Below are 27,962 nucleotides of genomic sequence, written 5' to 3'. Positions count from 1 at the left end.
AATATTTCAAAAGACAAGTCACAAAAGAAGATATATAAATGATCAATAAGCACATGAAAAGATGCTGAACATGATTAGTCAGTAACGAAGTCACATTAAAACTGCAATGAGATACCACTATATAACTATTAGAATGGCTAAATTTAAAAAGACCAATAATACCAATTATTGATAAGGATGTAAAACAACCAGAACTTTCATACACTGCTGGTGGGAATACAAAATGGTACAACTACTTTGAAAACAGTTTAGCAATTTCTTAAAAGGTTAAACAAACACATACCATACAAACTAGTAATTCCTCTTCTAGGCATTTATTCCAAAGACTTGCATGCAAATATTCACAGCAGCCCAAACCAGAAACAATCTAAATGTCCACCAAAAGGATAAACAAATTTCACTATATCCATATAATGGAATAGTAAGCAATAAAAAGGAACAAACTACTGACACACACAACAATATAGATGCGGGCTGGCTGGTTAGCTCAGTTGGTTAGACCATGGTGCTAATGACACCAAGGTCCAGGGTTCAATCCCTGTACTGGCCAGCTGCCCACCCACCCCCACCCCCCACAATACAGATGGATCTCAAAAGCCTTACACTAAGGGAAAGAAGCCAGATACAACATACTACATACTGTATAACTTCACTCATACAAAATTGCAGAAAAGGCAAAACTATCATGATAGAAAGCAAATCAACGGCTGCCAAAGGCCAGGCGTCGGGGAAAAGGATTGGCTGCAAAGTGGCACAGAGAATTTTTCAGAATGATGGTAATGAAATGTTTTATAGCATGATTGGGGTAGCGAACCTAAGACTGTTCCAGTTAATTGCCTGGAGAAAGTTTCCATTTTGCAGTACAGGCTGGGGAAATACAAGTGGAGCCCAGCTGACTCACTGAGTTGAGGACAAGGAGCTGGAAAGTCGTGGAGAAGTTTGAGACATTGTTGCCTCTGTGGGTCTGCAGCCTGGTGGTGGGTCTGGGGCTCTTGTTGGTCATTAGGGCCATAAGACAGGAAGAAGTCCTGAAAGTAGAGCAGAGGAGAGTGAGTACAAGCTGAAATCTGCCAGTCAACTCTGCATTTGTCTAACATCCCACCCAACTGCAAAAAGTTTCAGAATATAATGGCCCTGCTTCACTTCTGCCTCCCAAATCTGGTACAAGTTTCTTTTTGGCCAGCTCTAACTAGAAGTATATATGGAAGGGAATTCTGGGAAATACCCAGCTTGACCAAGTTGACAACAGATTGATACACACACAATTTAAAGAGCCATCTTTCATTACCAATTAGTTATTTATGTGAATAAAGTTTTCTTAAAGCTATCTCAATCAAAATGAAAAATAAGAATAGACTTGGCAATTAACACTGTATTTTCTAGCCTAAGTAATAATATTCAGCCAATAATAGGAATTGAAGAGAATTATCAGTCCTACCTCATTATGAGAAGTATCTAACAAATTTTATGCTTAATAATTATTTATTGATATTTGATATCTTGTATATATGTTGTTCTTACCTAGTGTACTACTAATAATGGAAATAAAAACTCAAGTCTAGAAAAATAATGAACACTTACAGACTTATGGTCATAAAACATTAAAAAATTTTTTAGGCTAGCCAGTTAGCTCAGTTGGTTAGTGCATGGTATCATAACACCAAGGTCTAAGGGTTCAGATCCCCCTACTGGCCAGCCACCAAAAAAAAAAAAATTTGTTTTAAATTTCTATTTTGTATGACAGAGGGATATAGTGGGGGACCAATGAAGAACTTATGCTGTAAATATATTTCATTAGAATAAAATTTCTGTGGGGAAAGGAAGGGGAAAAAGAATAATTTAAAAATTCCAACTCAAAAAAATGTATGTTGTTTTTTTAAAAAAATGAATGGTTGGTACTGAATTGCTATGGTATACAGATTCCACTGGATACATTTGAAAATGATGTAAAACAGGGCCGGCCCGTGGCTCACTCAGTAGAGTGCGGTGCTGATAACACCAAGGCCATGGGTTCGGATCCTATATAGGGATGGCCGGTTTGCTCACTGGCTGAGTGTGGTGCTGACAACACCAAGCCAAGGGTTGAGATCCCCTTACTGGTCATCTTTTAAAAAAAAAAAAAAAAAAAAAAAAGAAAGAAAATGATGTAAAACTTTTATTTTAAAATGATATTTATGGGACCGGCCCGTGGCTCACTCGGGAGAGTGCGGTGCTGATAACACCAAGGCCCCGGGTTCGGATCCTATATAGGGATGGCCGGTTTGCTCACTGGCTGAGCGTGGTGCTGACAACACCAAGCCAAGGGTTAAGATCCCCTTACCGGTCATCTTTTAAAGAAAAAAATAAATAAATAAAATGATATTTACAATATTCTGGAAATAGCATCATTTGCAATCATTTAAACTCATGAAGAATCTTGGATAAACTAAAAAATATGCAAAGAGGGAATAGAATTTTTCAACACTGTTCTGGGGATACACAACAAAAAAAAGTTTGTTGAATTTATTTATTTTTTTTATTTATTTATTTTTTTTTTGTCCTTTTCGTGACCGGCACTCAGCCAGTGAGTGCACCGGCCAGCCCTATATAGGATCCGAACCCACGGCAGGAGCGTCGCAGCGCTCCCAGCGCCGCACTCTACCAAGTGCGCCACAGGCTCGGCCCAAGTTTGTTGAATTTAAATGGAGGTCATGCTAGAGGCTACTGTTAGGGGTTGGGAAAAAAAAAGCAGTACAGAGAATGGTGCAGAATAATTGATTTTTAAAATTCCATAGAGGAAGAATTGACAGGCAGGTACAGAAATGGAGACTGCAATCATATTTATGCTGTTCTTTTAAAAACAAAATCTTAGCTGTGAAAGGAAAGAAGTAGTGGTGGTATCCAGAAAGAGGTTAAATCTTTTGTTTTTTTCAAAGCCTCTTTTGAAAATGAACTCGATTGTGTTTATTTAATAATGGGAAAGAGTCAGTACAGAGGGGGAAAATGTCCTGATTAGAGGGGTTCAGTGGGGGTTCCTTTTTTTTTTTTTTTGATTAAAACCCAAAACAAACAGGCAGAAGTTTTTAAAAAATTTTCTACGACTGTCATGAAGTCCAGACTGAGTTAGCAGTGACGAGTTTTAGACGCGACTACAAAATCCTACTCTGGATTTTGTGTTAACAATCACTGCCTTCTCTCTACACCTCACTTTAGAACCCAGACTCCTGAGGCCTCAATCCCTGTCCTATTTCTGGCAAATGACAATGCTAACTATGTAGGAAGCTTTTTCAGAGAAGATGATTTTGTCTTCTCCAAAAACAAACCCTCCATTTTGCTTTATGAGGCAGATAGCAAACCCAAACCAGGAGTGGGTTGGGGCCTGCGCAGGGGCCTATTAATCAAGAAAACAAAGGGAGAGTTCAACCTTCCGCCTACCTCCTCTGGGCCCTCCCACCATCATTGAAACAGCCGGCTCAACAAAATGTCAAATACTATTTTCTGTTACATACACATTTCTCCTTACCTGCTTTCAAGGGAGATAAACATCAACACCAATCTCCAAAGTAAAATCGGAAAGCTGGGATAGGATGGGAGAAACCTAAATTTCTGCTTCCAGCAAAGCATAATTTTTTCTTTGTAGAAATATCTCCTTTAAAAAGAACATCGAAAATTGTACAGATGTTTAACTACAGTAAATTCCTAAATGCCTTGGAACGAGCACAGCCCTTTTCACACTAAAACGTCCTCTTAGGATATTTTTTCTGGTGTGTCAATAAAGTACTTAAGGATATGCATAAAAACACCTGGTAAGTTAACAATTTAGTGTAAAGTTTTACTGTTGGACATCCAGCAGTTTCGTTTTAATGAGGATGGCTAGGAGATGGTAATTTAATACCCTTCGGAATCATTTAACCAGGTTGCTCATGGGTGATGCAAGGGAGGTTTTAGGAAACCTGTTTACCTTCCTAGCTCTCACCTTTGGGTTAAAGGAAGACCGACAGCTACTGCTAGACCTGGGGCATTTGCCCCAGCTAACTCCATTCTGCTGCCCTTCCAGCGAAGGGCTACCGCATTTCCAGAGTGCGACAAGCCACCTGCCCACGTGACTCTCTCTGGAAAATGTTCTGAGCTCTCAGGATGTGATACTGGTCCACTCTCTGGCCGCGGGGTTCACAGACAGAAGAGTGTTCAGAACTCCGACCCTCTGGGACAGCCTCGGCGCGCCAGATATTCAGGGCGCTTCAGGAGGCCGAGGAAGGTTTCGATGGCAGGTACCGCCAGGCCTGAGCAGGGTCTCCGTTCACCAGAGGCGTCTTCGCCGCCCCCACCCTAGACAGGAAGGCCCCCCAGCGCCTCGCTGAGGCAGTGCGGAGTCCCCACCCCCATCCTGGACTCTAAGCAGAGCATGGGACGATGGTCCCCACCTATTCGAACAATTAAACATCGCGTAGGGCACCTGGCCGCACCTCTCCTCAGGGCGGGGGCGGGGCGTCTCGAAAATGGCAGCGACAGCAGGGTCCTAGGATGAGTCCCCGAGGCGCCCTTGACTGGCTCTCACCGCCGCGCTACCTACCTTGTTAGCAGGCGGTCCCGGCATGCCGCGCAAAGAGGCGGGAGGAAGCGGTGACGAGCACCTGGGGCGCCAATGAGCACCTAGGAGTTGGCGCTGCCCCCAATCAGAACCCGGGCGACGGAGACGGGGGTAGGTTGCAGGCGGGCATCGCGTGTGGCGGGCGCGGAGCGCGGCATCTTTTCTGCTGTAGGGCGGGAGCCGCCCGCGCCGCCGCTTCCCGCGCGCTCTGCACCACGGCCCCCGGCGCCGGCTGGAGAACGCCAAAAACCTAAGGGGCCGACAGGTCGGCTGGCTCGCGGCTCGAGCCCGGGAGCTCCTCGTGCAGCGGTCGCGGGGCCATCCCCGCGGCTGCTGCCATGACCAACTCTTTCCCCAGAGCGGATTCTTCCTTAGCGGTCGCTGTAGAGAGGGATGAGGGCCGGCTCCTGGCCTCAGGACCGTGAGACGAGTTCGGGGCAGGCCGGTTAAGGGGACTCCGCAGAGGCCGCCTGCGCCTTCCCGGGCTCGTTCTTTCTGCGCCGGAGACCTCGCGGCGGGCGCGGGGAGGCGGAATGTTCCCGCGGAGGCCGCCGGCCACCGTGTCCGCCTGGTTGGCGGGGACGCGGGGTGGGGGCCTGCTGGCCCTGCTGGCCAATCAGTGTCGCTTCGTGACGGGCCTGCGCGTGCGGCGCGCACAGCAGATCGCGCAGCTCTACGGCCGCCTCTACTCGGAGAGCTCGCGTCGCGTCCTCCTCGGCCGCCTCTGGCGCCGGCTGCGCGGCCGTCCTGGCCATGCCTCTGCCTTGATGGCGGCGCTCGCTGGCGTCTTCGTGTGGGACGAGGAGAGGATCCAGGAGGAGGAATTGCAGAGGTGAGACCTATTCGTGGAGTGGGGAAACAGCCAGGGCGGGAGGTTGGGACGGGTGATGCCTGGGGCCTGCCCTGTGATGAGTGTTCCCTGTTTTCCCGGGGGTCCTTTGAGTGGCGTTGCAGTAGATTGAACCTCCTGGCAAACCGCGTTGTTTATTCTCCCTGTGTGTTAATTTGATTTGCTGGGTTAGAAATAAGAACTGGAAGCGTAGGTCAGTGTGGAAGGGAGACTTCGAATGGGGAGCACGACATCAGAGAAACAACATTGTGAAAATAAGTTAGATATCGAAGGCAAGAAGGCCATTGTTCGCGTAATCCGTAACACCCCCAGCAAAATGCACATTCAAAACAGGTTTTAAACTGACCTAAGCATGTAGTTCTGCTATTTACAAAATGACTTCTGGGCTCGGGCCTTGCCAGAAATGCCAGGAGAGCGCTCTGTCATTGTGATTCGTCGTGGCAGAACTGAGAGGCTGGGGGTGTTTTTGCCTTGCTTTTACAAACCAGTAGCCCAGACATTTTAACCTGTAAGAATTAGGTCAGATTTTTTGCTACTTTAACTAGAATTTTGGAAATACGGTCATTAAAATTTGAAGTCATGCTGTCATCATCAAAACATCCGTGTGAAAAGCCCAGTCAGTACCATAGATACAATTTGTTAATCTGTAGTTCTAAGTTGACTTGATAGTTTTCAGGTAATCTCATGGGGAAACTTACTTTAGCTCCTGCTTTACATTGTCTCTATATTTTCTTTGTAACAGATGTTCTTAAACTGTGCCCTCCCTCCACACAAGCATTCTGCTCCTAAACTCCAAAACTCTGATTTCAGGAACCAGAACAGCCCCCTTCCCCTGATAGCTCCCACAGGAGTCTGTTTATTCTAGATGTTTCTTCGACAGGGAGACAACGTGTTATCCCATATTTTTCGTTAGGTTAGAAATGGAAATAGTCAGTGGAGTTTATACGGTGGCCTGTTTGGGAGGTGTAACACACAGGTGCCAGGTAAGCTATTTGGGCAACATTATGAATTGTGGGTAAGTGCAGGTCTATTTTAAGAACGGGGAATACTTTTCCTAGAAGGAAAGATGACTTTTAATGTTTTTTTTTTTTTTTTTTTTTTGTCTTTTTCGTGACCGGTACTCAGCCAGTGAGTGCACCGGCCATTCCTATATAGGATCCGAACCCGCGGCGGGAGCGTCGCCCTCTCCTCGGCCCTAGGAAAGATGACTTTTAGAAATGCAATTTAAATCATAACCACAAACAACCTTATTCACAAAAAAGGTATCAAAGCATGATAGGTGTCTTGCCTGGTTCCCGTTAGCATTCTTTTGCTACTTGGCCATTTCTAATCAGTCTTAGGCGTGAGAAATAAGAGAATGGGGGAAAAATTTTTTTTAATTGAGAAATTATCAATTAACTGTTTTTTTTTTTTTTTTTTAAAGATGACCGGTAAGGGGATCTTAACCCTTGACTTGGTGTTGTCAGCACCACGCTCAGCCAGTGAGCGAACCGGCCATCCGTATATGGGATCCGAACCCGGGGCCTTGGTGTTCTCAGCACCGCACTCTCCCGAGTGAGCCACGGGCCGGCCCTCAATTAACTGTTTTTGACGATGTTCACTTGTTCCACAGTGGTAAAGTTTGAAAGGAATATCCCCAGTTGGATCTGTTTGGAGAAGAGGATGAAAGACCAGAAAAGTGATAATTGGGTACAGAAGAGAGGGAATAAGGTTTTTTTTGGGGGGGGGGGGAGTTGAATAGTGTTGGGGCACTTAGGTAGTAGATGATACTCTTTGGCTCACATTATGCATTTTTATAGATATGTTCCAGAGTCTCTGTTTAGAGACTTGCAGAACAAGTCTTCCACTTTCAGGAGCTTGAGAGGAAAACAAGATGGGAAATGAATCACTTGAGTTAATAGTCACTACCCATTGCAGCAGAGAGATCAGATCAGTTGGTGACCCAGCCAGTTATTCATTCTATTTCCCTCTTTGGACTGTCACTGAAACCTGGGAGCAGCTGAAATTCTCGTTTCTAATCCAGCTCCTGAAGAGGCATTGTTCTGGTTAGCCAGCTTTGTAATTTCAGGAGCTTAGGTAAAGGTCAGTCAGAACACTTTTAAGCTGCCTTTTGACCTTCCTTGGAGTTGTTCTAGTAAAGGCACTCATTTAATAACACTTCATTGTCCAGTTTATGTTTGAATTCAGTTTTTTGTGTTCAGTACTTGAAATTTGATCAAGTTATCCATCTTGAGGATTTTTTTTTTTCTCTTTTTTAAACATTTGTTACCTTGATAGGAAGGCAAATAATATGCTGTTCATCAGCTACCTCTTGGTTGTACAGTGGTTCCTTAGGTCTTTGTTGTGATAGCTTGTCATGTTTATATTTTATTGAATAAAATATTCTGGGTACAGCTTAACTTTTTTGCTTGGTGTTTAAGTACTGTATTCTATTTGCTTTAAAGGAGGCACTATGAGGTTGTCATAACTAGCTTAGATCTTGGATTTTGTTTGTTCTAGTGAGATGATCTTGGGTAGCTTCCACAATGGAGCACAGTTGGAGTATGCCTCGCTCGGGTCAAGTGCATTTCCTTCATTGTTAATGGAAAAAGAGCATGATTGTTACATGGCCCTTAAATCACTGCCTTTGGCTAATCTGTGCTGTTTCTGTACCAACTTGTGCTGACACAGACTAATTCCAACATTGCCACCTTGGTTAAACAGGGATGGAGTGTGCGGGGTATCTTTTTGAATGTGTGCTCTAAAGTGGCATGTGTTTTTCTGTGTTTGAATTTCTATTCAGAATGAAAAGGAATAACTTTGCTTTCTATTCTTTTGTGCTTAATAACATCTTACCAAATAGGATCTTATTAATCAGGCAACAGCAAGAAAATTTGAGAAAAGAAGTAACTTGTACAAAGTAATTTTGACTTGCTGCTGGGGCCAGATTTAGAAATCACATCTTTTAATTCTAGTATTCTTACCCAATTAGCTTCAATTAAACAGTCAAACAAAACAACTTTCGATCACTATTTAATGCTAGCTGGCATTTTGTGAGTCTAGCGCAAATCTTATGGAAAGATACACGAGTAATTTTTGATTGTTTTGGAACAGTAAAAAAAATAAAAATAAAAATAAAAATTACAGGAACAAAAAGAGGAAAGATGTTAAGAAATATGAAAGGCTGTGGGAAAATGTTTCATTAACCTCCTTGTCTTCTTTTTTAAGTTACAATTTATTGCTCTAGAAATTTGAGTAAATGAGTGCCAGTATCATAAAGAAAATAGGCCATTTTCTCAATTCTATCTTTCAGGGTATTCAGAATATTAAACTTTTCAGTATGTTATTAACTAGATAAATGATCAACATTTGGTCCTTTTGGTTTAAAGAGTTTTGTTTTGTTTTGTTTTTGGCGCCACTGTCACTTTAAGGTATCTTGCTGAAAAACCCTTCTTAGATTATCAGAACTACATATAAAAATGGACCTCAGTTTTTATTTATTTATTTATTTGTTTTTGTTATTTTACCATTAATGAGTTGCCCCAGAACTGCAGTGAGCTAGTTGATGTCTTTTATTTCTAGGTGTGTCCCATGTCAGTAGTACTTGAAAATCCCTAACTTTGACAATAATTTGAATTTTTTTTTTTTTTTTTTTTTTAAAGATGACCGGTAAGGGGATCTTAACCCTTGACTTGGTGTTGTCAGTGCCACACTCTCCCAAGTGAGCTAACCCGCCATCCCTATATAGGGATCCCAAACTGTGGCCTTGGTGTTATCAGCACCACACTCTCACGAGTGAGCCACAGCGGGCCCAGTAATTTGAAATTTGAGGAGGGGTTTATGTGAAGTGATGCAGTGTCTTCTTGAAATTGCTAATTGCGGGGCTTACTTCATTTGAATCAGTCTGGAGTCTAACATCAAGCTTCGTGATGAGGGCAGGACGCCAAATGCTGTTACACTTACTCAGTTTTCATGGTTACGTGCCTTCAGTTCCCACAGCTTTCAGTCTAGCCTTTCTCAAATATTGAAATGATTTTCATTTCAGAGAAAGGGAAGCATCTACTGTCTTTCCTTGATCTTTTTACTAAGCTGATTTTGTTACTATTTTTGGAATAATCTCTTTTGTCCTTCTTTCCTCTCTTATTACTTCTTTAAGTCTCTTAGATATGAAGGTTGAGACACCCATCCTGTCCAGACAAGATTTGGCACAGCAGGCTAAAGAGATATATGTTGAGAGGTTTTTTCTTTTTCCACATATATGATAGTGACTAACTTTGTGCTCCTGTGTGTTAATTATGTCTGTCATGTTAGCATTTAAAAGTCAGCACCCTTCAGGGCTTCTTAAATCTTGGACAAATTAGCTCTACTGATTACTACATTTTTATGATGCAGTTTTACTCTAGCATTCATATTGTGCTATTCCAAGAACGAAAGACCTTTCTATCCCTTTTCAGGGACTTCACCTCATAATTTTAATCAAAGCCACCTAGTGACCTTTAGTTATGTAGGAGAGCCTGATAGAGAGAGCAGTGGGTCAGGAGTCTGTACCAACCTCACTTAAATTAAGTGCTGTGCTTTAACACTGGGTTGGAGGGGAGCCCTGCATCTACCTATTTGGGGATTCTCAAATAGGAAGGGATTTCAGGCAGTCAAAATGATACATATTCCCCTATAAAAATATTTTTAATCTAAGTCCAAAGTTTAAAATTCAGTGGATTGTAATTTTGTAGCTAATAGGAACCTTCAAGAAATAATGTCCTCACTTTACGGCTGAAGTGACTTGAATAAGATCACGCAGGTACTTGGTTACCAAGCCAGGACTGGAACACAGAGCTCTAGACTCACTATTACTTTGGATTGCCCTAAACTTTTAATCTTGGATCGCCAATATAACTTTGAATTTTTGTCTTTTAAAGCAATATGGTAATGTAGTCTTTTAATAAGAATTTGTATCATTCTACTTCTATATTATTTTTATTTATTTAGTCAATTTATTCAGTAAACATTTGTTAAGCATTTGGTGTTTACCAGGCTAGGAGCTGGAACTACAAATATAAAACGATTGATTCTGGGCCATTAGGGAATTCATAGTTTGGTAAGGGGGGCAGATATAAAGATAGATTAATTATAGTGTAATGTGATATGTGTATAAAGGTAAATAAAGGAGGTAAATGCATATGGTTAACTCTGCCTAGAAGTTACCCTTAAACCTTGTGTTATTTTTGAAGGTTGAAGAGGAGTGAAAAGGCATTACAGGCACAGTGTATCAGTAATTGGGGTCTTCTTCAGTCCTGAATCACAGTAGAGTTGTATATGACATAGAGAGCCAGCAATTTTTCTTTCCTATCTGCTAATTAAAGGTTACGGGAAAAATACAAGCCATGTTTTACTTAAAAAATTTTATTGTAGGGCCGACCCCGTGGCGCACTCGGGAGAGTGCGGCGCTGAGAGTGCAGCAGCATTCCCGCCGCGGTTCGGATCCTATATAGGGATGGCCGGTGCGCTCACTGGCTGAGCGCGGTGTTGCCGGTCATAAAAAAAAAAAAAAAAAAAATTTTTTTTTTATTGTAAAGTGTTTCAGATGTATAAAAATGTTTAAAGAATAACATGAATGTTACAAATACACTTATATTTAAGAAGTGAAATAAGTACAACAGAAAAAAAACAAAAAAATTTTTTTAAATAACTATAATAAATCTTCCTTTGTACACGTTTCCAGTTGAATTCTCCTCTTTCCCCCAGATATAACCATTATCCCATTTTGTTTTATATCATCCCCATCTGTTTTTATATATATGTATACACCCCTAAATGATAATGATACATAGTATAATTATAATGTATTTTGTTTGTTTTAAAACTTTATGCAATTCTGAACAAAATACTAACAAACAATCCAGCAACATATAAAAAGAATTATATGCTATAAACAAGTGGGATTTATCCAAAGAAAGCAAGGTTGGTTCATCATGTAAAAATGAATCAATTTAATATAATATACCACATTAGTAGAGTAAAGAATTAAAACCTCATAATTATCTGAATGGACACAGAAAAAGCACTTGACAAATTCCGGCCATCTTTCATGATTTGAAAAAAACAGACTGGGAATAGAAGGAAATTTCCATGCTCCCTTTCAGCCTGGACTGACATCATCCAGTAATTCACTAAAATGATAAACACAAAGAAAAAGAGAGGCACCCAATATATATTCTCTAGGCCTTTTAGAAAACATGGAGTTCCTTTGATCAGATATATGCGAAACATTAAGAAAGGTGATATTGTAGCCATCAAGGGAATAGGTAGTGTTCAAAAAGGAATGCCCCACAGATGTTACCATGGCAAAACTTAAAGAGTCTATAGTGTTACTAGGCATGCTGTTGGCATTGTTGTGAACAAGTTAAGGGCAGTATTCTTGCCAAGAGAACTAATGTATGTATTGAGTATATTAAGCATGCTAAGAGCCGAGACAGTTTCCTGAAACTTGAAGGACAATGATCAGAAAAAGAAGGAAGCCAAAAAGGAAGGTACCTTGGGTTCAACTGAAATGCCAACCTGCTCCACCTAGAGAAGCATACTTTGTGAGAACCAATGGAAAGAAGCCTGAGCTACTGGAACCTATTCCTTATGAATTCATGGCATAATAGGTATTAAAAAAAAATGAAAGATTTCTGGATTTAAAAAAAAAAAGAAAAGAAAAGTTTCCCAAACTGATTAAGGGCATCTATGAAAAACATAGCCAACAGCATAATTAATGGTGAAAGACTGAAAGCTTTTCTCCTATGATCATGAACGAAACAAGGTTGTTTGCTCCTGCCACTTCTATTCAACCTGGAGGTTGTAGCCAGGGAAATTAGGCAAGAAGGAAATGAAAGGCATCCAGATTGGAAAGGAAGAAATAAAGCTATCTGCAGCTGACATGATCTGTACTATGGAATCTATAGAAAGCAGACAATAAATTCAGCAAGGTTTCGGGATACAAGACTAATATACAAAAAAATCATATTTCTATACAATGAGCAATCTGAAAATGAAATTAAGAAAACAGTTCCATTTATAATAGCATCAAAAAGAATAAAATACTTAGGAATAAATTTAAAGAAGTGTGAGACTTTTACACTGAAAACTACAAAACATCATTGAAAGAAATTTGAAAAGACATAAATAAATGGAAAGACATCCTATGTTCATGGATTAGAACACTTAATATTGTAAAGATCTCAGTATTAACCAAAGTGATCTACAAATTTAACAGTCCATATCAAAATCCTAGCTGGCTGTTTTGCAGAGAGCGACAAGCCAATCCTGGTACTCATGTGGAAGTGAAAGAGACCCAGAATAGCCAAAACAATCTTGAAAAAGAACAAAGTTTGGAGGATTCACCCTTCCCAATTTCAAAACTTATTATAAAGCTACAGGAATGATGACACTATGGCACTGGCATAAGAATAGACATACAGATTGTTGGAACAAAATTGAGAGTCCAGAATAACCCTTATATTTTTGGTCAATTGATTTTCAACAAGGGTGTTAAGAGGATTGAATGGGGGAAAGAATAGTCATTTCAACAAATGGCTCTGGGATAGCTGGAGATGCACGTACAAAAGAATGAATGTAGACTCTACCTCACATCATACACAAAAATTAAAGTGGGTCAAAAACCTAAATGTAAGCTAAAATTATAAAACTTAGAAGAAAGTATAGGCATAAGTCTTTGTCATCTTGGGTTAGGCAGTGGTTTCTTAGATGTAGCACCAAAAACCTAAGCAATCAAAGAAAAAATAATTAAGTTAGACTTTATCAAAATTAAGTTTTTTTGTTTTTTTGTTTTTGTTTTTTTTTTTAAAGATGACCGGTAAGGGGATCTTAACCCTTGACTTGGTGTTGTCAGCACCACACTCAGCCAGTGAGCGAACCGGCCATCCGTATATGGGATCTGAACCCGGGGCCTTGGTGTTCTCAGCACCACACTCTCCCGAGTGAGCCACGGGCCGGCCCAAAATTAAGAACTTTTAAGCATCAAAGGGTACTATCAACCCTGCTGGGGTCCTGAGGTATGGAGCCAGGGGAAGCCGAACACAGCTGCAAGCAAGTAAAGAGCACACCAGAAACACCATTTTCATGTAGGTAGCCCACCATAGCCACCACAATTGCCATGGCTGCTGCAAAAGCAGCTAGTCTCTATAGCAGCAGTCACAGCCACTGGGTAGATGGCACACCAGACTCTCAACTACATTGACACAAGGAGAGGCACCAGTGGAGACCCCCCTGCCAAAAAAAAAGAGGTCCTCTCTCTCCACAAGACGCACTCCAGAATAATAGAAGAAGCATCTGATTTATGACAGTAGGGGAGGACTTGATTACACCTGTCTCAGTACTGGACAGATCATCTAGGCAATAAACCAACAGAGGAATAGTTAATCTGTCAGATGGAGAGAACAAATCTATGCTTATTAGAGGGGGGAGGGGAAGGGAAGAGATTGGATAAAGGACATAAAAAATAAGTATGATTTGTAACAGTGAATATGCTAATAAAAATAAATAAAGGATACTGTCAAGAAATTGAAAAGGCAACCCACAGAATGAAAAAATATTTATAAATCATATGTCTGATAAAGTACTAGTATCCAGAATATTATATAAAGAACTATTAAAAACTTAACAGTAAAATGACAACCCAATTTATTTTTTTCTTTCTGTTGGTTGGTTGGTTGGTGGCTGGCCAGCATGGGGATCCAAACAAATAACCCAATTTAAAGACGGGCAAGAGTTTCAATAGACATTTCTTTAAAGTTACACAAATGGCCAATAAGCATATGAAAAGATGCTGAACATTATTAGTCATTAGGGAAATACTAATCAAGACCACAATGAAATACCACTTCACACCTACTAGGATGGCTAGTATTAAAAAAAGGACCATAACAAGTATTGGCAACGATGTGGAGCAATTGGAACCCTCATACATTGGTGGTGTGAATACAAAATGGTGTGGCTGCTTTGGAAAACAGTATGGCAGTTCCTCAAAAAGTTACCATAACCCAGCAAGCCACTCCTAGGAATCTACCCAAGAGAATTGAAAACGTATGTCTGTGCAAAAACTTGTACATGAATGTTCATAGTAATATTATTCATAATAGCCAGAAAGTGGAAGCAACCTGAATGTTCTTTACCTGATGAATGGATAATCAAATACGTATATTCATACAGTGCAATGTTATTGAGCTATAAAGAGGAATAAGGTACAGCGTGGATGAACTTGGAAAATATGCTAAGTGAAAGAAGCCAGACACATTATATGATTCCATTTATACGAAATGTCCAGAATAGGCAAATCTATAGAGACAGAAAGTAGCTTAGTGATTGCCTAGGGCTGGGGGAAGGCAGGACTGGGGAGTGACTGCTGATACAGGTGCAGGTTTCTTCTGGGGATGATGAAAATATTTCGGAATTAGTGGCGACGGTTGCACAACCTTGTAAATGTACTAATAACCTCTGAATTGTACGCTGTAAAGGGGTGAGTCTTGCAGTATATGAATTATATCAATTTTAAAACGAGGAGGAAAAACACATAAATACTCTTACAATGTAATAAGAAGACAACCCAATAGAAAATGGGCAAAAGGTATCAAATGACATTTCACAAATATAAACCTTAACAGTTAACATTTGAGGGCTAATTATGTGCCAGGTACTAATAAGCACTTTACATGTAAGTTTATTCATAGTCTTTACAACCAACCTTGAGGGTAGGTACTATTATCATCCCTATTTTATAGATTTAGAAATAGGAACTAGTTAAATAATTTAATCTAGTTAATGACTGTTGGATTGGGATTCAAACTCAAGAACACAGTTTTTATTTACTGCATTATATACTGTTTTAAACCCATGCCATTCTTATGCAAGTCTTTATGTAGACACTTCATTTCGGTTTTTGTTTGTTTGTTTGTTTTTGTCTTTTTGTGACCGGTAAGGGGATCGCAACCCTTGGCTTGGTGTCGCCCGCACTGCGCTCAGCCAGTGAGCACACCGGCCATCCCTATATAGGATCCGAACCTGCGGCGGGAGCGCCGCTGCGCTCCCAAGTGCTGCACTCTCCCGAGTGCGCCACGGGGCCGGCCCACTTCACAGGGCAGACTAACCACCTGCACCATGCCTGTTTTTCTCCTTTCTAGATCCATTAATGAGATGAAACGGTTAGAGGAAATGTCAAATATGTTTCAGAGCTCTGGAGTTGAGTGCCACCCTCCAGAACCAAAGTCCCAAACAGAAGGGAATGAAGATTTGGAGGACAAAGAGCAACCATGGGAAATGGTGATGGAGAAGAAACACTTTAAGCTGTGGCGGCGCCCAATTATGGGCACCCATCTCTACCAGTACCGAGGTGAGCCCATCTTGGCTTCCTTTAGTGTGTTACTGGTTGCCCAGTTGCACAGGACTTACGTTCCTCATACTTCTTTAAACTGTTCCAGTTGTTTCTAAGGAAATTTGCCATGGTTTTTTGTTTGTTGTTTTTCTTCTCCCACATGACAAGCATCTCAGTGTCTTTTTTGCTATAGGTCATCTTTGTCTTTGCTGCCCCAATATGACTTTTAGTTTCTGAATCTGCCTTTAAGATCCATGAGTACTTTGCAGTTGAATGAAGTTAGGTGATAGGAAATAGGCCGAGTGACAGGAGTATGGCGAGCATCTTTTATTCTTTCTTGTCCTTGTAGTTTTTGGAACCTACACAGATGTGACACCCCGGCAGTTCTTCAATGTTCAGGTGAGTTAATTTTTCTCTCTGTCCACATGAATAATTTGTCTGAGATGACATTGGCTTCGACTCATTCATCTATCTGTATACCTCTCATCCCATGTCTCATAGTACCTGGGTAAACGTTGGACTTAAATTTCTTTATCTGTCCCATGGGGATGAAATTGATTCTACTCCTTCACAGGACTGTTGGGAAGATCAAATAGAGGAATGGATTTGAATGCTTTAACATATCTTATAAGTCTTTATTGTTTTTTTCTGGACAATTTGAGGGTAAGCTACATATTTCATAGTCCTTTATTCCTAAATTCCTCAATGTGTATTTTCTGCAATTAGACATATTCTCTTAATTAACCATGGTAACATCAAAGTTGGTACACCTTACATTGATGGGACGTTTCTATGTAATCTTCAGACTGTATTCCAGTTTTATCATTTGACTCCATAATGTCCTTAATAACATTTTCCCTTTAGTACAGATCCAATCAGGATTACGTTTAGCTGTCGTGTCTCTTTAACCTCTTTTTTTTTTTTTTTTTTTTTTGTCTTTTTCGTGACCAGCACTCAGCCAGTGAGTGCACTGGCCATTCCTATATGGGATCCGAACCCGCGGCGGGAGCGTCGACACGCTCCCAGCGCCGCACTCTCCCGAGTGCGCCACGGGCTCGGCCCTCTTTAACCTCTTTTAATCTGACACATCTCCATAGTGAAGATATTTATTTAGTAAAGATGAAGAGTATCTGTTCAGAGGCTGCTTTCTTCCTGGCTGGGGTGGGGAGGAGCATGTTTAAAACAAACATGAAGAGGGGAGGTTGGATCATCCAGAGTCGCACAAAAGAGTTTTTTCCTTCAGGGATTTCTCATTTGTTTGTTGTTTCAATAATTCGTTAGTTGATTATAACAATCACTAGTAACATGCCAGTGCACTTTCCCCCTTAGCACTGAATTTTGTTAATTTGTGTTAAGTTCTTGTTTGTTTGAATGTGTGCATTTCTGTCTTAATTTTCAGTTCCTCACTAGTGATGCCAGAAATTTTAAAAAAATATGCCACTTGCATTTTTGTGTGTGAAGTGTCTGCTCATACTTTGGACCTCTTTGTCTCTTGAAAACTTTTTAGAATTTTCTCATCCTTACACATCTATATTACGATATATTGTATTTTCTTCAATGTGTCTATTACAGTATTTTTCTTTTACACTTTTATGTGGTTTGTCTTTCTCTTTTTAAGATTCACTTTCAGGGTAATAATACTGACCTATATGAAGAGATTTTAAAAGAATCATCTGTAGTAAACACAACCATGTCTCTCATACTTTGGCACTGTCTATTAGGCAGATCACTATTTCCTTATAATAAAGTCCTTGGGCCAGAGACCCAAGTGCCTAGCGAAGCCTGCTGCATTTTTGCTTTGGATCTTCTTGAGTCTTCATTGTCTTCTCTCTTTCTGCAGTTAGACACAGAGTATAGAAAAAAGTGGGATGCCCTGGTGATCAAGCTGGAGGTGATCGAGAGGGATGTGGATAGTGGCTCTGAGGTTCTTCACTGGGTAACCCATTTTCCTGTGAGTATTTTTACTTCTGATTTTACTTCTGTCAAGTCCATGTGATGCAGAACACTAATCCTTCCCCTCCATTTCTTTAGTATCCAATGTACTCACGGGATTATGTTTATGTCCGGCGGTATAGTGTGGATGAGGAAAACAACGTGATGGTGTTGGTGTCACGGTATGTATGGCTGCTGCGGCTCTGCTGAGCTTCTTTAGCTGTGCCTTTTAGTCATAAATATCTGTGAATTTGCATATTCTTGGTGCCCTGCTGAATCTCCACAGGCTTCCCAGCAGCCAGTGCCCCAGTCATCCCAGCTAGAAGGTGAGTGGGCTGGAACTGTCCAGGAAGATTGAAGGGTTACAAGCTTTTAAACGGTTTCTTCAGGTTCCTTAATGTTGGTAGTTAAAAAAAAAAAAAACGTTTCGTCTTTGACAGCCTTGTGAGCCATAAATTATCAAAGGGACTCACTTCATTTTTAAAACTTATTTTGTATTCATTCATCTATTTTGTTTATCTTTAAAACTAGAGCCAGCTTTGTAGGTCTTCCCTGTAACCTTAGCTCACCTGTTGTTTCATCTATAGCCGTTACTAAGAGTTTGCTTTACCCTTTCCTCCTTCCCAGTGCTGTGGAGCACCCTAGTGTGCCAGAGTCTCCAGAATTCGTCAGGGTCAGATCATATGAATCCCAAATGGTTATCCGTCCCCACAAGTCATTTGATGAGGTGAGTTTTACCTCATCCAAGAGATGTGTTGTGGCTTGGGAATTTTCTCAAGGAATGTGTTTTATCTGAACTGGGGAGGGAAGGTGAGTTACTGTAGGGCAGTGGTCCTCAAACTTGGTGCGCATCAGAATCAACTGGTGCTTATTAAAATACATTGCTGGGCCCCTGCGTTAGAGTTTCTGTTTTAGCAGGTCTGGGCTGTGGTATGAGAATTTACATTTTTAAGAAGTTCCTAAGTGAGGCTGATGCTGCTGGTCTGGGAACCATATTTTGTGAACCCCTGCTCAGTGATAAACCTGGAAGATCCCCAAGGACAAAGTCGTGATGATCCATTGACTCCTTTTTATCTGAGAGACAGTTATGAGAAAATACAGCCACTGACTCTTTAGCCTGGGTCAGCAGCATTCTTCAGTAACAAGAGCAAGTATCTTTATCAACTTTACACCACAATGGACAGATTGGAAACTCTGGATTTCTGCTTTCTTGTCTGTAAAATGGGAGGGTTGGACTGTTACTGTTTGCCTTCTTAAGAAATGTGACCTTTCCTAGAAAAGAATATTTTATTCAGATTAGTGAGGTGTTTTCTTTCTGTTTTTTTAACTAAATCTTTGTTTACTATAGATATAGATGCCAGTGGTTGCTGTTTTTAGCTGTTTCACTTTATAATGGCTTTGTTTTTCCATATCACTTTTGTTTGTTTTAGAGCTGTGGACTGTGTTCCTAGTGTGGTTTTCTTGTTCTCATCAAGTTGTTTTTATTTCTACCACCTGAAATAGTACTTTCACTATGACAGGGACAGTGGTTCACCTCAGTCAGTGTAGTGTTTGACTTTTTTTTTTTGATAGGCAAATGAATGTATTAATGACTTTTTTTTACTGGGGGTTTGCATGTGTACTTCTATGCTATTTTTAGAGCAGCAGCTTTTCAAACCACAGATTGCTGTCCATTAGTGGAAAACAAAATTAGGGGATTGTGATCAGCTTTTAAAAAAAGAAAAAGAATAAGTAGAACAGAATAGAAACTGAATGTAAGCATGTTTCATGAAACTTTGGTTACATAAATATGAATGAATATGTGTGTGAGAGAGAGGGAGGGAAAAAGCATACACATGTGTGCGCTAGGTTGCAGTGTAAAGAGGATTATTTACATGGGTTGTGGTTAGAAATATTTGAAAGTCCTTGTTTTAGAAGACAGAAAAGAAGTAAGATTGCTGTTGATGGCTGATTACCTTTTGGAAGGGGACACTGGGTCAGGCTGGGAGCAGTGTGGGAGGGAGACTTATGTCTTGCTTTATCCTCTCATATTGCCTTCGAAATTTGAACCAAGGCCAAGGGTTACCTATTTGAAAAACAACGACTTGAGTTCCAGCGTTGCTACCTTTAAAAACCATGAACACCAAACAGCTGAGGCACAGTTTAGCAAAGTATATTACATTTAGTTGGCTGGGCTGAGAAAACAATAAGAATTATCAGTATAATTTTTTTAGTGTATTTGTGGCAACCTCTTCTGAGAAAGGTAATTTGAATTGGTCCTTATAAAAAGACAGACTGGATAGATAGAGGAAAACAGGAAGGGCATTGGAGATAGAAGACATTATTCAAGCAAAAACAAAGATAGGAATGAGCCTTATATGTGCTCAAAGATTCACATACTTAGAAAGGAAAGGTAGAGGTTAGGGAGGAGTGGTAAGTTACATTGACTGTGTTTAAAGGGTACTTGTAAACCAGCAGCCAAGTTTGGATTTGCCAGATGGAAAGTAGATTCTTGAGCCAAGGTATGGTGTTTCGTTTAACTTTTTATTACAGAAAAATTGAAAAGCATACAAAAGATTATATATATGTAGAATATTATAATGAACCCTATGTATCTATCCCCAGCTCCAAGAATTACCAACTCATGGCCAAATTTGTTTCATCTGTTCCCTTTCCCATTTCTTTTCCCACTCTCCTGATTATTTTGAAGCAAATTCTTGCTTTAATTACAGAACACAATTCTTCTGTAGATATTTTAGTATTTATCTCAAAAAGGAATTTTTGAAAACATAACTTCAATGTCATAATCACACCTAAAACAATTGACAGTAATCCCTAATATCAAATATCTACTTGGTGTTCACATTTTCCTGATTGTCCTTGATTTTTTTTTTATAGTTGCCTTATTTGAATCAGGCTCCAGGTAGATTCAAACATCGAAATTTGGTCATACTATCTTTTGAGTCTCTTGAAAGCAGTTAAATTTCCCTCCTCTTTTTCTTTGCATTTGTCTTTGTTGAAGAAGCAGGACCTTTGTCCTGGATCTTGCTGACTGTATCCACATAGGGTCAACAGTGTCATTTAATATGGTCTTCTGTCCCCTGTATTTCCTGGATATTGGTAGTTAGAACAGAGGCTTGAACAGATTCAGGTTGTTTGGGCAAGACCATTTTATTAGGAAGTAAATAATGTCTGATTGTCCGTTTCTTTGTGAATGTTAGAAACTATTGATGATTATTGCTTAAATATATTATTTCATTAGGGGTTACAAAATGCTGATTTTGTAATTCTTTTATTCTTCCTTTATTAGCTGAAATGCTTAGAGAAAATTTTCCTCAGCAACTGTTTGGTTTCCTACAGTTCATATAGAAAAGGGAAATAAGAGAAATTCTTGATTTGTTGCCTTTATTTACTAGTTTTCAAATTAAATAATAAGTTGGTTCCTTCATTTAGGGATCCTCCCATTAAGGTCTTTTTTGTTTTTATTTTTTTAAGAAATATCTTTAGAAACAGATTTAAACATATTTGGTTAGTTTCACTCCATTAAAGTTATTCTTATTGATGCTCAAATTGATCCCATTTTTGGCCACTGGGAGCCTCTTGTTTGCTCAAGTCCTTTTGACGTGACTCCAAGAGCTTTCTTGCTTTCTGGTGTTATAAGATGTTCCAGGTTCATCTTGGGTATTTTTAGCTCTAAACCTGGAAATTAGCATTTCTTTAGGGAGTGCTGGTTCCTTTTGGTGGAAAATGGCATGTAAACACCACAGTGTGGGGGGTCCTGAGGCATGGGACTGAGGGTCGCACCTTCTGCCTGCAACCAGGCAAGGAGCACACCAAAAACATCACTTTCATGCAGGTGGCTACCACAGCCACCACCATAGCCATGGCTGCCACAGAAGTGGCTTGATGCCACAGCAGTAACCACAGCCACTATCCAGGTGGCCCTTGAGACACTCAACTGCATTGACACAAAGAGAGTTACCAGCGGAGACCAGAAAAAGAAGAGGATGTCTCTCTCCACAAAGCCCACTCCAGAGTGACAGAAGAAGCATCTGCTCTACAATAATAGTGGGGGACCTGAACACCCCTCTGTCAGCATTGGACAGATCATCTAGGGAACAGATCAATAGAGAAACTGTTAGTCTTTGCAGAAGGAGAGAAGAAATCTATGGTTATTAGAGGTGGGAAGGGGGTTGGGGAGAGATTGGATGAGGAGCATAAAGAATAAGTGTGATTTGTAATAATGAATATGCTAATAATATTGATTTGATCCACTTATGCTGTACACAGGTGATGGTAGTTAAAGTCATACCCCCAAAATATGTATAATTAATTATGCTTCAATAGAAAAAGTAAAATAGAGATCATGGTAAAAAAGAAAAACAAAAAAACCACAATTTGGCTGCTGTAGTACTAGGAGTACTCAGCTACTAAGAGTACTCATAGCTACTAGGTGGTTTATTGTTTTTAGGCCTTTTCGATAGAACTAAGTAATAAGTTTTACGTGTATGTTTATTTTTAAGATAAAACAAATCCTAAGTGTATAGTAATACTTCTAATTCAAATTCAGAAAGAGTTTTTATTTATATCTTATCACTTATCTTTCCCTATGCTGTAAAACTCAATTTCCAGGAACCCCAACATAACTATCTACACTTTTGCTTTTTTTTTTTCCTGGCAGCTGGCCGGTATGGGGATCTGAACCCATGACTACTGGTGTTACAAGGATGTGCTCTAACCAACTGAGCTAACCGGCTAGCCCTACTCTTTTGCTTCAACCCGAAGTACACAACAGCCTCAGAATAACATTACCAGCAAGACCACCAATGATATGAAAAATAAAAATTTGTATGTCTTTTTGTCATTAGGATGTGTACACTGTGTACAAAATACTTAAAGTCACTTGAAGTAGGTCCTGTTTGTAGTTTTTCCTAACAACTCAGTCACAGTTAGGTTCCATATTTTCTGCTTTACTTTTGATTTTTAGGTAGTGCTTTTTAAATTTAATTTTGTTTTATTATATCATGAAAAGTACTTGTTTTCAAAGTCTAATGTATAAAATAAGGAATATTCAGAGTACTTTAGATTAAATCTATGTTTCTTCCACCCATTTCCTTCTTTCTTCCTACAGGTAACCATTGTTTTCATTTTGGGCTTCCTTTTTTAAATACAGTTCGAGCATCCCTAATCCAAAATCCCAAGGGCTCCAAGATCTGAAACTTTGAGCACTGACTTGACATCCAAAGGAAATGCTCATTGGAGCATTTTGAATTTCAGATTCTTGGATTAGTGGAAGCTCAGTTGGTTAAGTATCTGCAAATATTCCAAAATCTGAAACCCTTCTGTTCTCTAGCATTTCAGATAAGGAATACTCAACCTGTATAAATGAGTACAGGGTGAGAATTCAGATCTCTTGACTTCCCGGTCTAACCGTTTTGTGGATAAAATTATTTGAAGTCTTTTACATGCATTAATTCATTTAGTCTTATAACCAACCTTTGTGCTGGGTTCTATTACTTCTCCTATTTTACAAGCTTTACCTGTCCTTCCTCTTGCACATTATTCAGTCTTTGTCTCTGTTGTGGCACCTTTTTATCCTATTAATCAGCAGCTCCCGAGGGCTAAGACTGGAGCAGATTTGTTTCTTCCACAGCACCTACCACAATTCCAGATGCATAGCAGACATTCAAATATGTGTTGAGTAAATGAATAAAAAGAAGATGGACTTTGCTGTGAAAGCACAGGAATGTAAAGTCTTAGCTCTGCCACCTGTAGTTATGACCAATCTGCCTTTTAAAAAGTGCAGACACAGGGCCGAGCCCGTGGCGCACTTGGTAGAGTGCAGCGCTGGGAGCGCTGCGACGCTCCCGCCGCGGGTTCGGATCCTATATAGGACTGGCCGGTGCACTCACTGGCTGAGTGCCGGTCACGAAAAGGACAAAAAAAAAAAAAAAAAAGTGCAGACACAAAAGTGGTTATCTTTTATCCCTTTGGATTGAGCATAATTGGCTTTGACTTCTCCTATGATTAGGACACCTGTAAATCTCCTTAATTCTTTGTCCTTTGCTGTATCAGTGAGAGGGCTGAGCCAGAAAGATAGTGGGTACGTGGGTCCTGTAGTCAGAATTCTGAGTTCTTGCAATGAATATGTGGGTGACCTTGGGCAAAGTTGCTTCACCTCTTTGTGTTCAGTTTCCTCGTCTATAAAATAAGGGATGATCGTGTCTACATTGTAGGATTGTCATGAGGAGTTGAAGCAGTTTGGGGCACATAGTAAGCATTATATAAATGTCTGCTGTTAACTATTAGTAATAGTAGGGTTAAGACCATTTTGGTAAAGATTAAGGTCTTAAAACTGTAAACATTTGGGATACGTGTTGTAGGTCCTCAAGACTACCCCCACTTTTGAAGATTTGCTAGAAGGACTCACAGGACTCAGATATAGCTGTATTAACAGCTAAGATTTATGACAGTGATGTAGTAAAGAGCTGGCTTCTAAGAGAAAAAGACACAGGAGGAGTCTGGAGGAATCCACGGGAGGCTTCCTTCCTCAGCAACAAAATGCAGCAATATGTGTGTGATGTTTCTGCCCAGGAAGGCCCACTAGAAACTCAGCGCCCAAAGTTTTTGTTTTCTAAAACTTGCTAGTCACGTATCACCCTCTGCTTAGCACATATCAAAATTCCAGACCCCCAGAAGGAAGGCCTGTTTTCACCGTAAACCGCATTGTTTGCATAGTGTAAGCACAGGGAGCCACCCTCATCAGTTAACTGACTGGGAATGCTCCTGGAGCCAAGTTCTCAGACGCCAACCTTGCAAGCAGGCCTCTCTGTGGAAGCAGCCTCGGGCTTTCTTTTTTTTTTTTTTAAGATGACCGGTAAGGGGATGGTAACCCTTGACTTGGTGTTGTCAGCACCACGCTCTCCCAAGTGAGCCACAGGCCGGCTCTCGGGCTTTCAATGTTAACTCTTTTCTGTACAGAGTAGAAGATATGACACTCCCTGCTCCAAAATCACATCATGGTTATTCTGTGGTACTGGATATGGAAGTTGTGGTGGATAATTCAAATACCCTCATCTTTGATGTTTTTCTTTTCCAGAATGGCTTTGACTACTTGTTGATATACAGTGACAATCCCCAGACTGTGTTTCCTCGCTACTGTGTTAGTTGGATGGTTTCCAGTGGTGAGTAGGGACTTGTATACAGGGCCTCGAAAGTGGGTTGAGCATTGTGTTTTTCTCTATCTTCTTAATAGCAGCAAGAAGATTAGTACTTGTCTCACTGGAGTCCTTCAGGTGGGGTTTGAAGGGATGAGAATTATAGGGTCCCAGAAAGGAACTTGTGCCAAGAGGAGAGTTTTAAAAACATTTGCTTCAACACCTTAAGTATGATCTGTGTACATTATTTAAGTTTTTCCTTCTTCTGCAGTGGTGTTGAAGGCCATAAGATCTGGCACAGAAAACGTGATGATTGTAGGGCAGTCACCTGGGGAAAGACTTTTAACAAAGGCTACATGTCACAGCTGTAACTGCACCTTTCCCTTCCAATTTCTTGTCTTAGAAAGCACCCTCGTGTGATTTTCTTTCTTCTGTTTCTGTATAGGTAGTTTCTTATACCTCAGTGGGAGAATGGAGAGAAGATTAGGTAGTTCTGTCTGACATTTGTCTAAATAAAATTGGCAGCTATTTTGGCTATGCCACTGAAAAGTGATATTTTAATCACCTAAAAGAGCCTTTTGGGACTTAAGTGGCCTGATCAGTACCTCTTTTCAAAGGGTCAGAGGACATGGGTGTGAAAACAACCTATGCATAGGGAACACATTTCTGGGAGGCAGCTGTCACTCACAGGTTTTCAATCAGGCTATGATCACTATGAGGAGGAGCTAGTTCCCTACCATCAAAGAGATAGGGCTTTCTAATTTTGAGCCTACTATTGGTCTGTATGTCGTCTTAATCAGATTCCCCTCTATCCCGACAGGCATGCCAGACTTCCTGGAGAAGCTGCACATGGCCACTCTGAAAGCCAAGAACATGGAAATCAAAGTAAAAGACTACATTTCTGCTAAGCCTCTGGAAATAAATAGTGAAGCCAAGACCACCACCCAGTCCTCTGAGCGGAAGAATGAGGGTAGTCGTGGCCCTGCTCGGATTGAATATGCCTGAAGGGCTTTGGGATAAGAAAGGATAGATGTTTCAAGCCCTGTCAGTCCCTTGTCACTCCGCTACAGAATGGGGACAAGTCATGTGTATTAGAAGGCATCTGCTGTATCCACCAGTGCAAGATAATTCAATTAACATGTTCAATTTCATTGGGAGCCCTTATTGCTCTTTGTCAAACAGAGAAGAAGGCAGCATCCACGAGGTGCCATATTTTCAGGCCAACCATTTTTAAATTTAGTATTTCACTGAGCTTATCTGGAACAAACGTCTCCACCTCACGCCAGAAGAGGATGCCTTCCATTTGCTTCCTCTGAGTAGTTTCCTCTGCTGACATTCCAAATCCCACCATTGGTTGCGCAGCGCTTTGGATTTCCTTCAGTTCTGCAGGTCCACCTGGAAAGCGTAGTTGGCTGGTTGAGTTTCTCAGTTGAGGGGTCACTGAGAGTTTTCTTGGTAACTATCTTAGTGTGAATGGGTATGAATGTCACTTGGCCGTGTTAAGTGCCTTGTCCTCACTTTGCTTTTATCTTTAGGAACATGAAGTTTGTACCAAGAAATTTCTCTCCCTACCTGCAGAATATCACCCCATCGACTCACCTAACCCAAAGAAGTTTCCTTTGACTCGGCCAGTTCTTCCCTACTCATACCCTATTCTCATTGCGTCATTGCCTGCTTCCCAACCTTAGCCCTTTTACCAAGAGCACTGGGAGAGGACTCCTTTTAGACAGTAGCTTTCTATATCAGTGTTTTCGTAGGATCAGTGGAGATGCTCAAAACATCACATTTACCTTTAGTTTATTTTTTTAAACCTTTGCGTCAAAAAGGAGTTGGGGAGTCAAGTGGAATTTCTCCATAGTCCCACTGTATAGAGAACACCTTTTTGATTCAGGTGTTATTTTTCACACTTTAGTTTTGACTTGTCCTTGGAAGACTAAAGGCAAAGGAGTGGGAGCTGGGCCACTTGGACCTCTCAGAGCTGTAGATAAGCTGTGTGAACCAATACTAATATAGTGGAGATGTGGTTCATGTGACCCTCTTGTTCCTCTAAAGAGGTTTTCCTCCTCTCTTCAGAGCTAAAATCACAACAGATGGCTAAGGTCACAACAGATGGTATCAGTTTGGCCTAGCTGGTTTTACAATCTGTTGGGAGAATAGGGAGCAAGTTTTAGAAATTTTTAAATCTTCCTCCCTTTTTTTCTGGAGTTTAAATGGCTGGATTTTTCCTGCTTGCTACTCATTTGTGGTGTTGAAAAAGGGATCTAAACCTGAGATTAACTTAAAGCCCTCCTTGACCTGATTGTTGCCTGTTCAGTTTTGTGCCAAGGAAACAACTGCCCCAGTGTTTTATGTCTTACCTTCTCTGGGTCATTGGCAGAGCAGAGAGATGCATTGAGCAGTCCCAGCTTCTTTTCATTGATTATTTCTCTCTTCTCCCCCAGGACCTGACAGAGCCAGGGAAGGGTCCCTGGGTTATGTTCACACTTAGCTCCTGCAGTGGTTGGGGTGTGAATGGATGTATGCAGGAGAGTGTGTGCGTGTACAGGTGCTGAAGAGTTGTGGTTGCTCCATATTGTGACTTAACAGCAATTTGACTCTGCACTTGGTGTCCCTCTGTACAGTTACTTATGTCGTCGTAATGATTTCACTCCTAACTGTAACATTTTTATTAAACGTGTGAATAAATACATAAAGATTGGTACAAAAGAGTGTTTGTCTTTGGACAAATGGTGGGGGGGGGGGGAATTTTACATATTGGGCTTATCATTTCTTCCTGATCACAAAGTTGAAAAGAATTTTTTTTTCCCTCAGCATTGTGGGGGCCACTGACCCTGTTATGCAGAGCAAGACCTGTACCAATCAGCCCCCAAATCCTTTGCATCCCCTCTTAGCTTTTTGCAGGTTTCTCAAGTGTTCCCTGCAGTCAGGGTAGCTTCTCCCCACCCCAATCCCCCCAGTCTCCCCACAAAAGAATTTCTACTCACAGTTGGCACATGAAAGTAACAGGGCTTCTTTTTTCTTGGTATGTAGTGGCTGACACAGCTGGCCACCTTGTCTAGATTATGAGCCCTTTCCAAGTGACCAGTTTGGCAACTGAAAATAAACCACCTATCTCTACTTCCATGT

General features: G+C 40.7%; 1 protein-coding gene and 1 long non-coding RNA gene across 3 annotated transcripts; one reads left to right on the top strand and one right to left on the bottom strand.

Annotated features, from left to right (window-relative positions):
- LOC134362926 (uncharacterized) lies at nt 1–5,199 on the bottom strand. 2 transcript variants are annotated; one of them, XR_010021664.1, is made up of 3 exons: nt 4,553–5,199; nt 3,503–3,628; nt 1–1,028 (listed from the first exon to the last, which is right to left on the bottom strand). It is a non-coding gene; the product is annotated as an uncharacterized LOC134362926 (long non-coding RNA). The 2 variants fall into 2 exon arrangements; XR_010021665.1 differs by lacking the exon at nt 4,553–5,199 and adding an exon at nt 4,404–4,543.
- STARD7 (StAR related lipid transfer domain containing 7) lies at nt 4,680–27,542 on the top strand. The gene is made up of 8 exons (XM_063078343.1): nt 4,680–5,402; nt 15,578–15,786; nt 16,118–16,167; nt 17,609–17,719; nt 17,800–17,882; nt 18,328–18,427; nt 24,779–24,863; nt 25,657–27,542. Exons 1-8 carry the CDS (start codon nt 5,104–5,106, stop codon nt 25,839–25,841), a joined length of 1,122 nt encoding a protein of 373 aa, XP_062934413.1. The 5' UTR covers nt 4,680–5,103; the 3' UTR covers nt 25,842–27,542.
- Nucleotides 27,543–27,962: the final 420 nt, after the last annotated feature.

Source organism: Cynocephalus volans, chromosome 14 (assembly GCF_027409185.1).
Source record: "Cynocephalus volans isolate mCynVol1 chromosome 14, mCynVol1.pri, whole genome shotgun sequence".
Lineage (NCBI taxonomy): Eukaryota > Metazoa > Chordata > Mammalia > Dermoptera > Cynocephalidae > Cynocephalus > Cynocephalus volans.
The sequence above is the reverse complement of the archived record's forward strand: the minus strand, read 5'-3'. Positions and strand labels throughout refer to the sequence as shown.

Coding starts and splice junctions, on each gene's coding strand:
- STARD7 (XM_063078343.1), top strand. CDS start 5,104: ATGTTCCCGCGGAGGCCGCCGGCCACCGTGTCCGCCTGGTTGGCGGGG. Junction 17,720..17,799: donor ACTGGGTAACCCATTTTCCT/GTGAGTATTTTT, acceptor CCATTTCTTTAG/TATCCAATGTACTCACGGGA. Junction 17,883..18,327: donor GTGATGGTGTTGGTGTCACG/GTATGTATGGCT, acceptor CCTCCTTCCCAG/TGCTGTGGAGCACCCTAGTG.